The 13,278-nt window shown below is 38.2% G+C and overlaps 1 protein-coding gene across 2 annotated transcripts in view; it reads left to right on the top strand.

The window, feature by feature from the left end:
• The first annotated feature begins 26 nt into the window (after nt 1–26).
• Nucleotides 27–13,278, top strand: part of RIMBP2 (RIMS binding protein 2) — a 123,479-nt gene continuing 110,227 nt past the window's right edge. The window contains exons 1-4 of one of the 2 annotated variants that reach the window (XM_090120721.1): nt 27–166; nt 1,015–2,771; nt 6,237–6,356; nt 10,573–10,683. In XM_090120721.1, coding sequence (XP_089976847.1) covers nt 2,661–2,771; nt 6,237–6,356; nt 10,573–10,683 — 342 coding nt within the window. In that variant the 5' untranslated portion in view covers nt 27–166; nt 1,015–2,660. Of the gene's footprint in view, nt 167–1,014; nt 2,772–6,236; nt 6,357–6,714; nt 6,826–10,572; nt 10,684–13,278 lie in introns of those variants that run through there. The other variant, XM_031592714.2, reaches the window with a different exon arrangement.

The following is a 13,278-nucleotide window of genomic DNA, read 5'->3' as shown; positions in this document are numbered from 1 at the left end:
TTAAAAATTCTTTTTTGCAAGCCAGCCATAAAGAAGTTGCTTGAAGAAATTAACTTCATTAATGAACAATTTTTTTTTACTTTGACATCTAGAACACTCACCAACGGCTGTGGGGAAGTTTACATGCAAAGTAAGGAAAGATTGGTTGCATGTTTAATCATTCTAGGTAATATATTTTCTATTCTATGGTTTTCTAGATTTTTAAAAATATTAATTATTTATACAAAGTATACTGGGGAGGGGGATCAGTTCCGTTCAACAGCTGGTTATCTAAAATAGTGCCCCAAATCCAGTCATGTTGATTCTTTTCTTTTTTTTTTAATTAATAATGCAGTACTTTGCCCTCTAAGAACAGAAATTAGAATGTACCACTCCACGCCTTCTTCTTTTGTTATATAGCTGCCTCTGTTTTAAAACAAAACTTGTTTTTCACATAAACCTCTTTGTTCTGTTAATATTGTGGAGAATTATCTCTAACCCATGCACGAATAAATTTATCTAAGCAAGTATCTTGTGGCTATTTTTATATTCATGATGTTATTGTGACCTTTGTGAATATTTCCAGTAAGTGTTTGAATAAGGCTGGTGTGCTTTTGCATACCAGCACACATGTCAAACAACTGCTGTGTCTTATTTATTTACAGTATTCTCATGTAGCTTGATTAAATATTAAACCTGAAAAATAGAGTAATCGTATCTGGATAAAGGTACTCATGTATTTTCAAAAAGATCCTTATAAAAGTGCATCTTTATGGTACTGAATTGAAATGATGACCTTGCTTGCCTGCCCTAGCTTCTCAGTTCCTAGATCATTGGAATAGCTTCAGAGTTGGTGTACGAGTGTACTGGTTATCCACCGGTGTCTTTTCAGTCACGGTTTGAAACTATGCTTGTCAGTGTTTCCAAATATTTAAAATTTAGATTGCGGATTACCACTGTAATAGCTTTTTGCTGACAAGGCATTGAATGGTGTTATCTGACAGGTGATGGTATAACCTATTCTTTCTCCTCCAGCTGTGTGCAGTACTACTACCTCTCACCTGCCTGCTTGTCTCCAGCAGCAGTGGTGAGCAGGAACAAGCAGTCTTGGAGCTGACAGCTGCAGCCCCATGGCGTGGGAGGAACAGCTGCCACCTGCACTGGGGCTCCTCTTCTGGTGCCTTTTCTCCTCGTACTTGCATGTGTCACATACTGAGGTGGGAACCTTTCCATGGTCAGGGCCATAACAAAGGCAATACAATCCTCAGTGTAATATTCTTTGAGAGGAAAGAGTGGTTGTGCTCTTTTTGTGGCTTGGGAGCTTTTTCAGAAAATTTTTAAGAAAGCGTGCCTATGGCTTCATTAATTTAATTTGATTCAATGCAATCTTCACATAGAGGTAAATTTTCTTAGCTGCTTTAGCAATCTAACACCAGTGGAGATATGCACTGGGAGTAAATACCAAAGCAGTCAGACATTGGGAATTGATGGATTTGTCTGACTGTAAGATAACTGAGCAGTTATATTTGACTTAGGGGAAAAAAAAGCCACAAATAGAGAAGGAAACAGTCAGCTGAGCTTAGTGTAGGTCGTAAGAGAAAGCCTTCAGTGTTTTTTTCTTACTTCAAAGACTTACGTTACCTAATATTAAATTGATTTGATAGATTCATGTGGCTTGATAAGTGACTACAAATAACCAGGCATGCTTCTGATTACAGTCAGTGGGTCAGCCTTTGCACCTGTGAATCAGCTCAGTCTTTTCTGTCACGTACAGTAGCTGTCTCAGTTGCATAGTGTCACTATTTTAGTTACCTCTGTCAAACATGCAAAGTCCTTCCACATGCACAGTGGTTGTGCAGCATTTACAGATCAGCTTTTTGGAATAAAAAGACCATTTTATAGGCACTTATAACTAGGTTTTGATGAACAAAAGTACTTCTCAAAGATTTTTTTTTTACCAAGGGAAACATAGAAATGGTAAGTACTTACAACATAATTGTTTGCATATTCTAAAGAATGTTTTGATTGCATTTCTTGGCTGCTTTTGAATCCAATTTTTTTCTTTCATTTCTGTAAGTAGGGGAGGGAAGGAGGATTTTGATGTTCATTAGTAAATAGTTCTTAGAAATTGCTAAGTTATGATATGAGTAACTAACAATATGTAGCAGACTGTGGACTGGGAAGAAAGCAAGAGTTATGCATAAGAAAACAAACTCGATTTACAATATACAACCTTCGGAGAGAACATAAGAGTATATTGGCTCAGCCCATGCTGGCTCCAGTCAACTCCAGTAAACTGAGCTGGACCACTTTAAACTAACAGAGGGCAGCTCAATTTAAAGAATATGTCAGAATGAAGATGGATCAGTAGAGGTGCCATTAATATAACAGCTCGTTTTACAGTCCTCACATGTAATTTCACAGGCAGCTTCAATGCATATTTGTTAAGGTAACTTAGTCTTACTGTACAGAGCTGTTGACTTTTAGTATTTTGATTTTGCTACTGTGTAATCTGCATTGATGTTTTTAACATTGAGTATGTTTGTTATGGAAATTATATTTAAAAGTCCTGAAATAATCTGTGGAGGCTGGTAAATGACAAAATATACAAGCACTAGTGTAGATAATATTGGTGGCTTGTTCTTGTTCAGGCCTTTCCTGAAACGTGAGATGAACCTCTGATGAATATGCTTATATCACTGAACTGGAGAATAACTCAAGTTAGAAACCTCTGGAGTTTCTTTAGAGCCCATCTAGCACAACCTCTTGCGGAAAGCAGTGCTGTCTGTCAGGTCAGAATAGATTCTTTTGTTGTTCTCTATCCCTGGAAGAAACACCTTTTGGTGACTTTGTTTTCTTAGAAGAAGTCCACTAAACAAAGCTATTTTACTAGTCTAGAATCTAGTAAAATTGAGTAATTGAGGACAGAATTGACCAAGAGAAGGATTTGTTCCTTGGCCTGTTTATGAAACAGGAGTTGTTAACTAGAAAATATAATTGATTATTTTGAAGAGCAAATTGCACATTAAATTAATTAACTTAGGAAGACTTAAGAAGAAGGGAAGAAGAGTGTCTGGCTGTGATATTTTACAACAAACATAACCAGACAGCTTTCTTTCACAAATAAGGAAATGAGTGGGAGGAGTTAGGAGTTGAATTATATTGTTCTAATTGAAATCTGATTATATGTTTAATTTCAAACTACAGTCATCAGAATATACTTATTTAAAGTATTTATTTAAAGTATAAGTTAAGTTTACAACACTGATGTCTTAGCATTTGCTACAGAAGTGCAATAGTATCTTATTAAGTGGTGATAGTTTAATAAAGGAAAACAAGTCAACATTTACCAGCCTGCCGTTGTAATGGACTCTACAGGCTTACTGTTAATCCCCAGATACTCCATCGTGTGGAAAATGCCTATAAATGCTGACCTTGCAGTAACACAGGAGGTAGTACAATGAAGAATGCTTCCTTGGATTTAAGTATTTTGAGTATGCATAATTGAATATATACTGAGTAAGATCCCTTTCCTCTATACTGTTCACTTTTTTTTAATGAGCACTGATTAGGATTTGGAAACTAACATCTGGGAGGCATTTTCATTTCATTCAGCCTTTTTGATGGTGAAAATTTTTTGTTTAGTAGCATGTATTTAATAAAAATCTGAATTTTGCAATAACAGAATATATTTAATGTCTATTACTGCAACCTTTATATAGTTTAGGATTGTATCAGGGCATATATCGTCAGTCTAGTCATGCATATTTATCTAATATTAGCTCTCTAGCCTCTGCAAACTTCATCTCCATTCCCTCTGTAGACTCTATGGTTTTTACTGATCTCCCTTCTCAAAATTTAAGCAATCATCTTCTTGAAAATTAATTCTTATTGCTGATTAATTCTGCTATGTTGTTTTCTGTCTAAAGGATTGACTGATTACTAACTTGCTCCGCAGACATTTTATTCTTGCTACTTTTTTTAATGGACTTCTGGCAGAGGCCTTTTAAAATACTGTGACTCTTAGCAGCAGCCTTCTGCAGTGCAGCACTATTTGGGACCTGATGAGGGAAATATCTGCCATTTCTTCATGGTGTTATTTTAATTACTGGCAACACTCACAGAACGCTGTTGAAAAAGAGATACTTTTCAAATGCAGACTTTCTTAGCTTTTGAACCATCTCACTGCAGGTCTTAAAGTTTCTTCCAATTTCTTCTCTTGATCTTCTGCTTTCCTTCTGTTGATGCCATTGCTTTTAGAGTCACTGTCTATTCTAATAGTGAATCTACGTCATGGTATCTGTAGTGAAGAAAAGCAATGGTATGCATGCCTAGTAAATAAGGACAATTACTGATGATAGAGACTAATCTTAGTTTTATCCACACAGCTGCCAACCATCTTAAAAGTATAAATATAGCTGATAGGAAACTGATCTAACTGCATCAGAAAGCAAGCTGGGGAGAAGAAACACGTAGATTAAAAAATCAAACGGCTTTTAACCTTCTGAAAAGTTGTGGGGGAAAAAAAAAAGAAAACATTCTGGTTCTAAGTTCATGCAGATTTAAACATTGCATTTCCAGTTCACATACTTTTGATTTTCCCTTTTGGCAGTTTGTTCACATTAGAGTCAGTGGATGGAATCTCAGAGGAGAATAAAAGCCAGTGTTTTGAAAACTAATGAAGTAATTATCCAAAGCATTATTTACAATGATTACTTAGAAGATAATGAGACCCTTTAATTATGTTTGTTCTGCTTAGCTAGCCTTTCAATAATTCAGAGTACTACTGTTCAATTTCCTTTATATTCACTTTGCACATTTTTATTTGGAAAACTGTCACAGCTGTTTGTTATGTGTGAGCATGGGCCCTCATTCCAGATGTTGTTTGCTGCACAAGAATCACCTGCTCACTTCAGGAGGCTTTTTTAAGTTCAGGCTTCTCTGACTTTTCAGTGTAGTGTGGAACAAAATTGTGGGTGAAACAAAGCTGCGTTGTGGCTTAAAGGTAGCACCACTGTGCAGTAACGAGTGTTAATCCAGTTTCTGCTACTGTTTATCTCTTTACAGGTAAAGTTTGAGTTTACTTTCATTTTGGGAATCATGTTAAATTTGTTTGAAGCATACATTTGTGTGTGTTTGTTTTTAAATAGCCTTGCTCGCTTGTCTATAAAAAATTCAGAACATCATTATTGTTTTAGCAGCTAACAAATATTTCACTAATATACTGATAAGCATCCATGAACTTGCTGCTAAAATAGACAGTTCTGCTTAAGCACATGCTTATATGTTATGGTCCCCAAGGAGATCTATCTTTTGTCACAGGCTTTATCTTAATTTGGTACACCAATGAAGCATAGACTCGCTATGTGCAGTGATGCTACTCCAGATTAGTAGGGCTGATGATGTAGTCCATGATGCTTAGAAATCAATAAGAAAAATGTTAATCTCAGAGAGGCTCCAAAAGCTTGGAGTTTGTTTGCTGGCAGTTAATTCAGACTCAAATCGACTCTTGTTGGAATCTTTCCATCAACTTGGAGAGATGCTGCAAAGGGCAACTGATCTTATACTTACTTCTGATTACTTGATACTTCTGCTTAGGCTGCATATTTTAATTAAGCTGGAATATATTATAAATACAGAAAAACAGAACCGTGGTAGAGTAAGGTAGAAGTTAAAATTTCAAAGAGCATATTAAGCAATATAGTTTTCTGTTTCACTTGGTCACTGTGAAATTCAATTTAAAAACAATGCATTTAAGTAGTGATTACATTCATACTGTGGCTGTTAGCTGTTACTCAAATATAAGAGGCATATATGTCTCAGTGGCTAGTACAAAAAGTACTAGTTTCAAAGGGTCAAAAACACTGTGACTACTCATCTGCAATAAAACTTTTCAGAGGAAAATGGGAGTCTTTTGAGTTCCACTTATTTATCCTGTGTTATTTGGGTTATCTTTGAGAAGTCCAACCAGGAAAAATGGAAAGACACTTCCTTCCAGGAGTGTCAGAATGCCGACCCAGCCTCCCTAAACCTTGGATTAAAGACACAATGTGAGCTGTGAATGTTTTGGAAGGAAGAGAACAAAGGCATCGAGAAAGGAAAGGAGTAATGTTTGAGTAATATGTCTGTTGCCTTGAAGTTGTAACTAGTGAAATGATGCTGTCTGACTTTATTAAGTCAGAAGATCTGTATGCCAATTTAAGCTTCTCTCTAGGGAGTTGAAATACTCTCAAGCCACTTTTCGCCCTCTATTACAGAAGAAAGCTATCAGTCACATTCTGGATCATGGCTATTCTGTACTGGATTCCCCCAAGGCAAATCAATCATTTCCAAAGGCAGCTAAGTCCTTGATTAAAGATCAAGAGGAAGACAAAGTAGTGAGTAACCTTTTCCAATCTAGGATATGTAAGAACTTGTTTGAAAGCTTGCGTGGTGTTTCTTGGTTGTTGTTTTTTTGGTTTTTTGTTTTTTGTTATTGTTATATTATTTGCTTTTTTTGTGGTGTGATAAGTAAATGTCTAAAATAAGCATTTTTTTTAATTTAGACATTGAGTTATGTAAGAGCAATATAAAGCCTTGTTAACAAAAAGCTTTCTGCTACAGATTAGTATGCAAGCTAATTAATTAAAACAAGAACCTAGAACCTACTGCTTGGTTTAGAAAGGGGAGATCAGAAAGCATCATGTTTGTGAGCCATAACATTATAACACTTGCAAACCTCATTTGGCTACAAAGGTGGGCTATTTTGGATATACTGTGCCTGAAATCACACACTCATTCTATGGAAGAAGAGTTGCTCTAGAGCTTGTGAAACTTCTGACAGAAGGCGCGTTCTTAATGTCCCTGGTAAGTCTGAAGTGAGACATAAATCATGTTTAAAGCTTAAACTCCCAGGCCCGGGAGTCTGTCACTACCCTCTCAATCTGTCCCTCTTTCTTTCATCTCTGTGCTATTAATCTCCACAACAAATAATAAGAATTCTAGTTTAGTATGTACTTCTCTCTGACTACTGGGTGTTTGCCGATGGTCATTGCAGAATGGTTTCCACACAATGCCTTGTGGGTCTATATTCAACTGTTACCCAATTTGTATATCCTTGTGACCTTATTATTGTCCCTCATCAATAGATTCTTAGGCATTTTTGTTAAAATAATTGTAGATCCTTTTCACATTCCCCATATTAAAAAGTCTCTTCTTCCTAAGCTGCCTACGAAGTGGCACATCCATTTTTAAATAAATTAATTTGCATGTGTAGAAGAGTACATTTAAGTCTACACCTACAATATAAAGCTTTTTTTAACTTACAGATACTGCTCACAAGACTATTTAAAAAAAAAAAAAAAAAATCCACCTAAAACTTGGTTCAGAACTGTTATAATGACTGTAGCAAGTTCCCAGAAAAGGATTTTGAAGTTAGTAGCATAATGTATGATCTACATTTCTGAAATGGCTGGATAGTTGATAGCCTATGTATGAATTTTGGAGGCTAATTTTAGGTTACAGTAATCTTGCCCTGTGCCTGAGAACTTGATCCCAGATGGTCAGGTCACCCACTGCCAGGACAAGTTGGGAGAATGGCTCTGATACTTTGGGTCTGTGCAGAACATGACAGCTGGGCATGTTTGTGTTCTCTTGATTCTGGAGCTGCTTGTGAGGCTTTAGTTAGTCATTTATACAGTTTTCCACTAGAACATTTGGCTGATTTTCCTTGTGATATGAGGAAAATAAAAAGGTAGAACAAATTAGAAAAAAAAGAAAAAAAAAACAGGTAAAATCACAGGAAGATAAAATTCAGCAAGTGTTGGAATGTACTTTTAATTACAGCTGATATGTGTGGGGTTTTTGTTTGTTTTTTAATCCTAAGAAATAGCGGACATTTTTGTAAACTTCAAGTGAGTTTGAAGAAAATAAAGGCAAAGCCCCATTGCTGCCCTGTAATCCATCTGGATTTACAATCTATATTCAGCAGAGTTGGGTTTAGCTGACAGGTTGGCTCTCTACATTCTTCTTATCTAAGGTTGTTCATTGCTAAACTATATGCAAGCATTTGCTATGAAGAATGACTCACAGACTCGTAGGCCAGGATGCTTTTCTTGCTTTTTCCATTAAGCATTTTTTATATCCTACACAGACATAAAAATAAGCGTTCTTGTTGATTTCCCTATCATCTAGTATTGGGAAAGTAAATCTGAAATTATTTTGATTGCATTAAAATATATATTTTTTGTGATTAAAGAAGAACTGGTCCATTGCCCTCTGTAATCAACTTTTAAATTCTGTGCTTACCTGTTGATGTATATAACACTGCTACTCAATATAGTAACACACAAAAGGAAAACAACTGAGTTGTACAGCATAGTGGTTATTTAAGTAAATAAAAATGTATGTGACGTTCTTTTTTAAATGAATGGTTTATTGCAGTTGAGAGAAAGCCAACAGCTTTGTGAGGAAGCAGGGTTTCGGGAACTTAGTGTTTTGGAAATGGGAGCTTGGATAGGAAAATGGTTTTCATTTTTCTTCCCCTACTCTTGGGAGGTGAAATAAGCTATGGGAAGAGAAAGGGAGAAAGAAGTTGTGAGCAAGGCCAGGAAATAGCAGGTCCGTTTGAGAAAACCTTCATTTTGTTTTTCCTTGTGGCAGCAGTACACAGTGCCAGTGCCAACCCTGCTGCTGTGCAGATTGCTCCCATTAGCACCGGCATTACCTCCCTTCCTCCCTCACCATCGCAACCACAATAAGCTGTGCCAGCTTTGGTCCCAGCCAAGACCTTGTTCAGCTTTATTTCTCTTTGAATCTGTTTTATTATACAGCAGTCTAGTAGAGTAAAAGTATTCATACTTGTCTGCAGTGCCTACATGGATGATGTAAATTGTCTAATTCAGTGTCCAGCAATAACTTTCTGGAAAAGTTTTTCTAAAAAAGTTGTTTAATTCTCATCAAAATGTTTTTATATGCAGTAACTTCCTCTGTATACAGTTCTGTGCTCTCATCTCTCAAATATGTTTCCAATTATTCCATATATTTGCTACCTTTTCTGTTTCTGTGTCTTTTGAAATGATGTTTCCCACTGGCAAAATGTCAGGTAAATGAAAGAGAGTAAGAGAGGAGGGAATGGTGCATTAATTGTTCAAAAAGGACTTCTGGATTCCTCCCAGCTGTCCTGGGCTGTAACTAGCAGAAATCATCAAAGCTAAAACTGTGACAGATGGTTTGTATTTGTAGTATGAGTGGTTCTAATGACCGCCTTTGCTTCACAATGAGTGACTGCAGAGCAGCTACTAGAAGGCTTCTTTTCAATCTCAAGCAGCTAACTGCTTTATTAGAAACAATTCACTTTTTCTTTATATTTGGTTTGTTTTGCTGCTTTTTCCTCCTGCTGTTTTTTGGCAGAAGTTAGAGCATTTTGAGAGCTGGCTAGAAAAAAACAATTGATTCAAAACTTCCTCTTCTGCAGAGAGCCTCTTGTTTGCTACTGTAAGGTCCAACATTTTCCAAACATGAAATTCATTCCCCCAGTGGTACAAAATGCCAAGTCATGCTGATGAAATAGAGACAACCTGACTCATGGTTAGCAGAGAAAGGGTGACAATATGGGTAGTGGTGTTAAGAGAAACAGATGACTTTAGTTTACTCTTTGGGAGTGGTCAGAGTTATCCTAAATTATTATGTTGTGCAAAATGCCACCTTCTTCACTGGTGCTCGCAAGACAGCATGCAGTGTGTGTGATAATGGGAACCTCCATTATGAAATTTCCTTTAAACATCCATGAGCAGAGGAAAGAAAGAAGGAATTCTGAACTGCAGTGAACTGCAATATGGTGTGAGGCCATTTCCCTAGCTGCTTGATGTTGGTTGTTTAGGTTTCCCAGGTCTATGATACAAGACTTGCTCATATTGAATGTAGCGCACTGTAAAGTTCATGTGATTTCAGCCATATCTTGTAATTTACAAAAGCAATCCGCACTAAGCTTTCTAGTACACTTCAAATAACAATGAATAATAATGCATATTTACTCTGTACCCTGTCATTCTGTGTTGGGTAACAGCAGAAAGAACAAAAGGCCCACACTCTTTGTGCTTCTTTATCCCATTTAATTCCAAGGATACAGCAGAAAATGCGCTTCTTTGCTAGAGTAATCTGATGAAGTAATACATCTTACCTTTAAATGCATGCTACTTATAACCCTGCTCTTTCACCCATCTTCTACAGAAACCTGAGCTTCTTCCTAGAATTGACAAACAGACAAAATACCACACAAGGAGCAAAATGCTTCTAATAATATTACTTATAATTTGGTTTGTAATGGTACCTGGTCTCTCACTTCGTAGCATCAGCACTACTGACGCCGTGCTAAGCGCTGCACAGACCCAGAACTGGTGACTGTGCTCTGCCACAAACGTACTGCAGCCACAGTCAGTGTGTGAAGGGCACATCTAATTTGTTCCATCAGCCTTCTTCAGCTTCAAGGCTGTACTTTGAATCTGGTGCTTTATTATGCAAGAGCAAATTTATGTCATACCAGCCAACTCGCTGAAGTATTTTAGATGTGTTGCAATGTGTTTTAATAAGATATTGACGCGTTACATTCCGCAGTCCAAAAAGGGCAACAAGAAAGCAAAACAGACATCTGAAAAGCTCCCACACTTCAGACCTGAGGACAGAAGCAGAGGGAAAGGGAGCTCAGTAACTCCTAAGAAGAGCAAGGTAAGGAGCTGATACGTGTGTCTTTGGTGGCCTCACTGCCAAGTGCTGAAGCAGCTCTCATGGTGTTGGTCGGAATCAGAGGCAAACCAATTTTGCTTCCCTGCTATGAGTATTTTGGTTTTATGGTCTAGCGCAAACTGCTGTGCTGTTTACACAAAGGAAACAGAAGATATTCTCAAGATTCCCTTCCAGCTGGGGCAGTGCCCCATTTACCCCCACAGGAAGGCTTTCCCAGCCATGCTGGCGGTGTCAGTGGTTGGGAGATTCATCCGATGTTCATTCCGCCTCATGTTTTCCATTTGCTAATGGATCAGCTCTCCAGAGCTCTGTGCTTCTCCCTTCAGCAAATACAGAGACGGTAAAATTTCTTTTAATAAATCAATGAACACTTAAGTGTTTGGCATCGCTCGCACTTCTTACTGTACCGTTTACTCAACGGCTTAATGCTTAACAGATGCAACTTGCCTGTTAAATACTCGTGCAAATTTAACAGGTGTAACACATCACAGTTTAATTCAGTTTTTCTCCGTCTTTGCGCTCACGACAAAACAAACAGTTTCAGAGCGCCGCGTGCAGCGGGACCGGGCGCCTCGGACACGTGGAGGGCGGCGCCCAGATTAACGGCTGCGGAGCCGCCAGGTGCACGGGAAGGGCGGGAAGCGGCCGTGATGAGCAAAAAGGGCGGGAAGCGGCCGTGCAGCACCGCGCTGTAGCCCGTTCTTCCTGAAGGGGGAAGTAGAGGAGTTGGGAACCGAGGGGGTGAAGCGGATGAAACGAGAGAGGGACGAGTAGTTGGTCTTGTAATTTATGTCTGTGTTTCTCACCCTCCAGATCTATTTTAAGTGCAGATACTTAGGTTTCTTGTTCCCTAACCTGCTCTGCTTTGCTTTGACAATAACTCCTCAGCGGTGCTCCAGCCTTTGTCCCAGCCGGGTGCCGCTGAGGAATGCAGGCACGGCGGTGAGGTCTGGCAGCAGCCACGGTCACCCCGGCACTGCAGCAGGAAGATCTGTGTATAAGTCTCTATAACTTATCGTTTAGGCTGGTTAATGTCGGAGAATCTTATTATTATTTTTTCCTTTTTAAATTTAAATACTGCATCACGCTGCTTGTGGAAACGTTAACCGTGTGTTTCCTGATGTAGGAGAGCTCACGGGAGGTGTTTGGGCAGGTTTGGGTCAACCCTCGATGCTGCTGGGCTGATCCAGAGTTCGTGGGTTTATGTTCAGGATGGTATACGTGTAAATAGTATTTAAAAAAAAAAATAAATTGTTGACTGGGGGTGCAGCTCAGGAGGGTTCATGTAACGATGTGTGTTTGGCAAAGCTGTGTTCAGAATGCCCACGTGGAGAAAGTAACCCAAAAGCAGCACTTCCCACCCTCTTATTTTTTTTTTTTCTTCCACATTTCCAATACAGAAAAATAAAAAAAGAAGGCCTGGAGAGATGAATAACACAGCAGCAGAGAGAGCTGTTCTTTGGTAATGCAGCTCTGACAGATCTCAGCAAGAGAAAAACTGGCAAAATGTTTGTAAGGAAAATAAGAAAGCACTGCATAGACTCTGGGGTTTACATATCACAGAACAGAGAACTGAGGATTTAGCTGTTTTCTCTGGAATTAGGTGTGAACAACAAGAGCAAAATGTAAGTGAGGTGATAATGGAAGGGTTTTTTAACACTGCTGTAACTGAAGCCCTACACGGCTTTAGATTGTGAGGTCAGTTTTCAACGTTAATGTTCATAGCAGTGTATGACACAAATTGGGGTAAGTTATTATTTCCACATTAAAGCTACACCAAGCTCGACTTAAATGTAGACTGCATTGAGAAATCAGCAATTTGTTCAAATGATGCAGTGGTTGTAAGTGTCAGGATGAGAGTGGGATGGATATGCTTATAAGCATGTCATAACATGTTAGCATTTTTTGACTTCTGGCTTAGACTGAGCTTAACTATAAAATGAAGGAGCTTTAAATGTGGCTGCTGTTGTATGCCAGTTGACAAGTGCATAGAACTAGTTGCAGGTCACTACATTTTTGCAAAGATTTACCCTGATAAAAGGTTTTGAGAAGAATAGCTATATGTTACAAAAAAAAAAAAAGGCATCTGAGTAGCTGATGGACACACCAAGGCAGTCTCATTTCCCGCATGTTGCCTAACAGGTGGTTCCCACTGAAGGGTATGCAGCATGTTTGAATGTGCCTTTGGAATACAGCATCTCAGTCATATTTGGAACACAGCTTCTAAGTGAGGCACGTGTCCAAGGCATCTGCAAGCATAACTCAATTTGTTATGTGATAAAACACTAAGTAAGCAACCAGAAATGGTGGCTAAACAGCAGTATTGTGTTGCTATCAAAGTGGTAAATACACTGATATCTGTATAATCAAAGTGGTTGTAGCTTGCTGGCATTCACTGAATGAAAAAAAAATGCATGAAAGATTTTTTCTGTTTTTCACTTTGAGTTATTCCTCCTTTTCCTGTGATTGACTGAGATTGTTTCTTGCTCATTGACTGTAGCAGTGAAAGATCTTAAAAAGAGAATTTTCAAATAATGCACTTATGATTTCTGAAAAATTTGAATTACTCTCTTCCCT

Source organism: Phasianus colchicus, chromosome 18 (assembly GCF_987193195.1).
Source record: "Phasianus colchicus chromosome 18, bPhaCol1.hap1.1, whole genome shotgun sequence".
In the NCBI taxonomy this organism is placed as follows: domain Eukaryota; kingdom Metazoa; phylum Chordata; class Aves; order Galliformes; family Phasianidae; genus Phasianus; species Phasianus colchicus.
The sequence above is the reverse complement of the archived record's forward strand: the minus strand, read 5'-3'. Positions and strand labels throughout refer to the sequence as shown.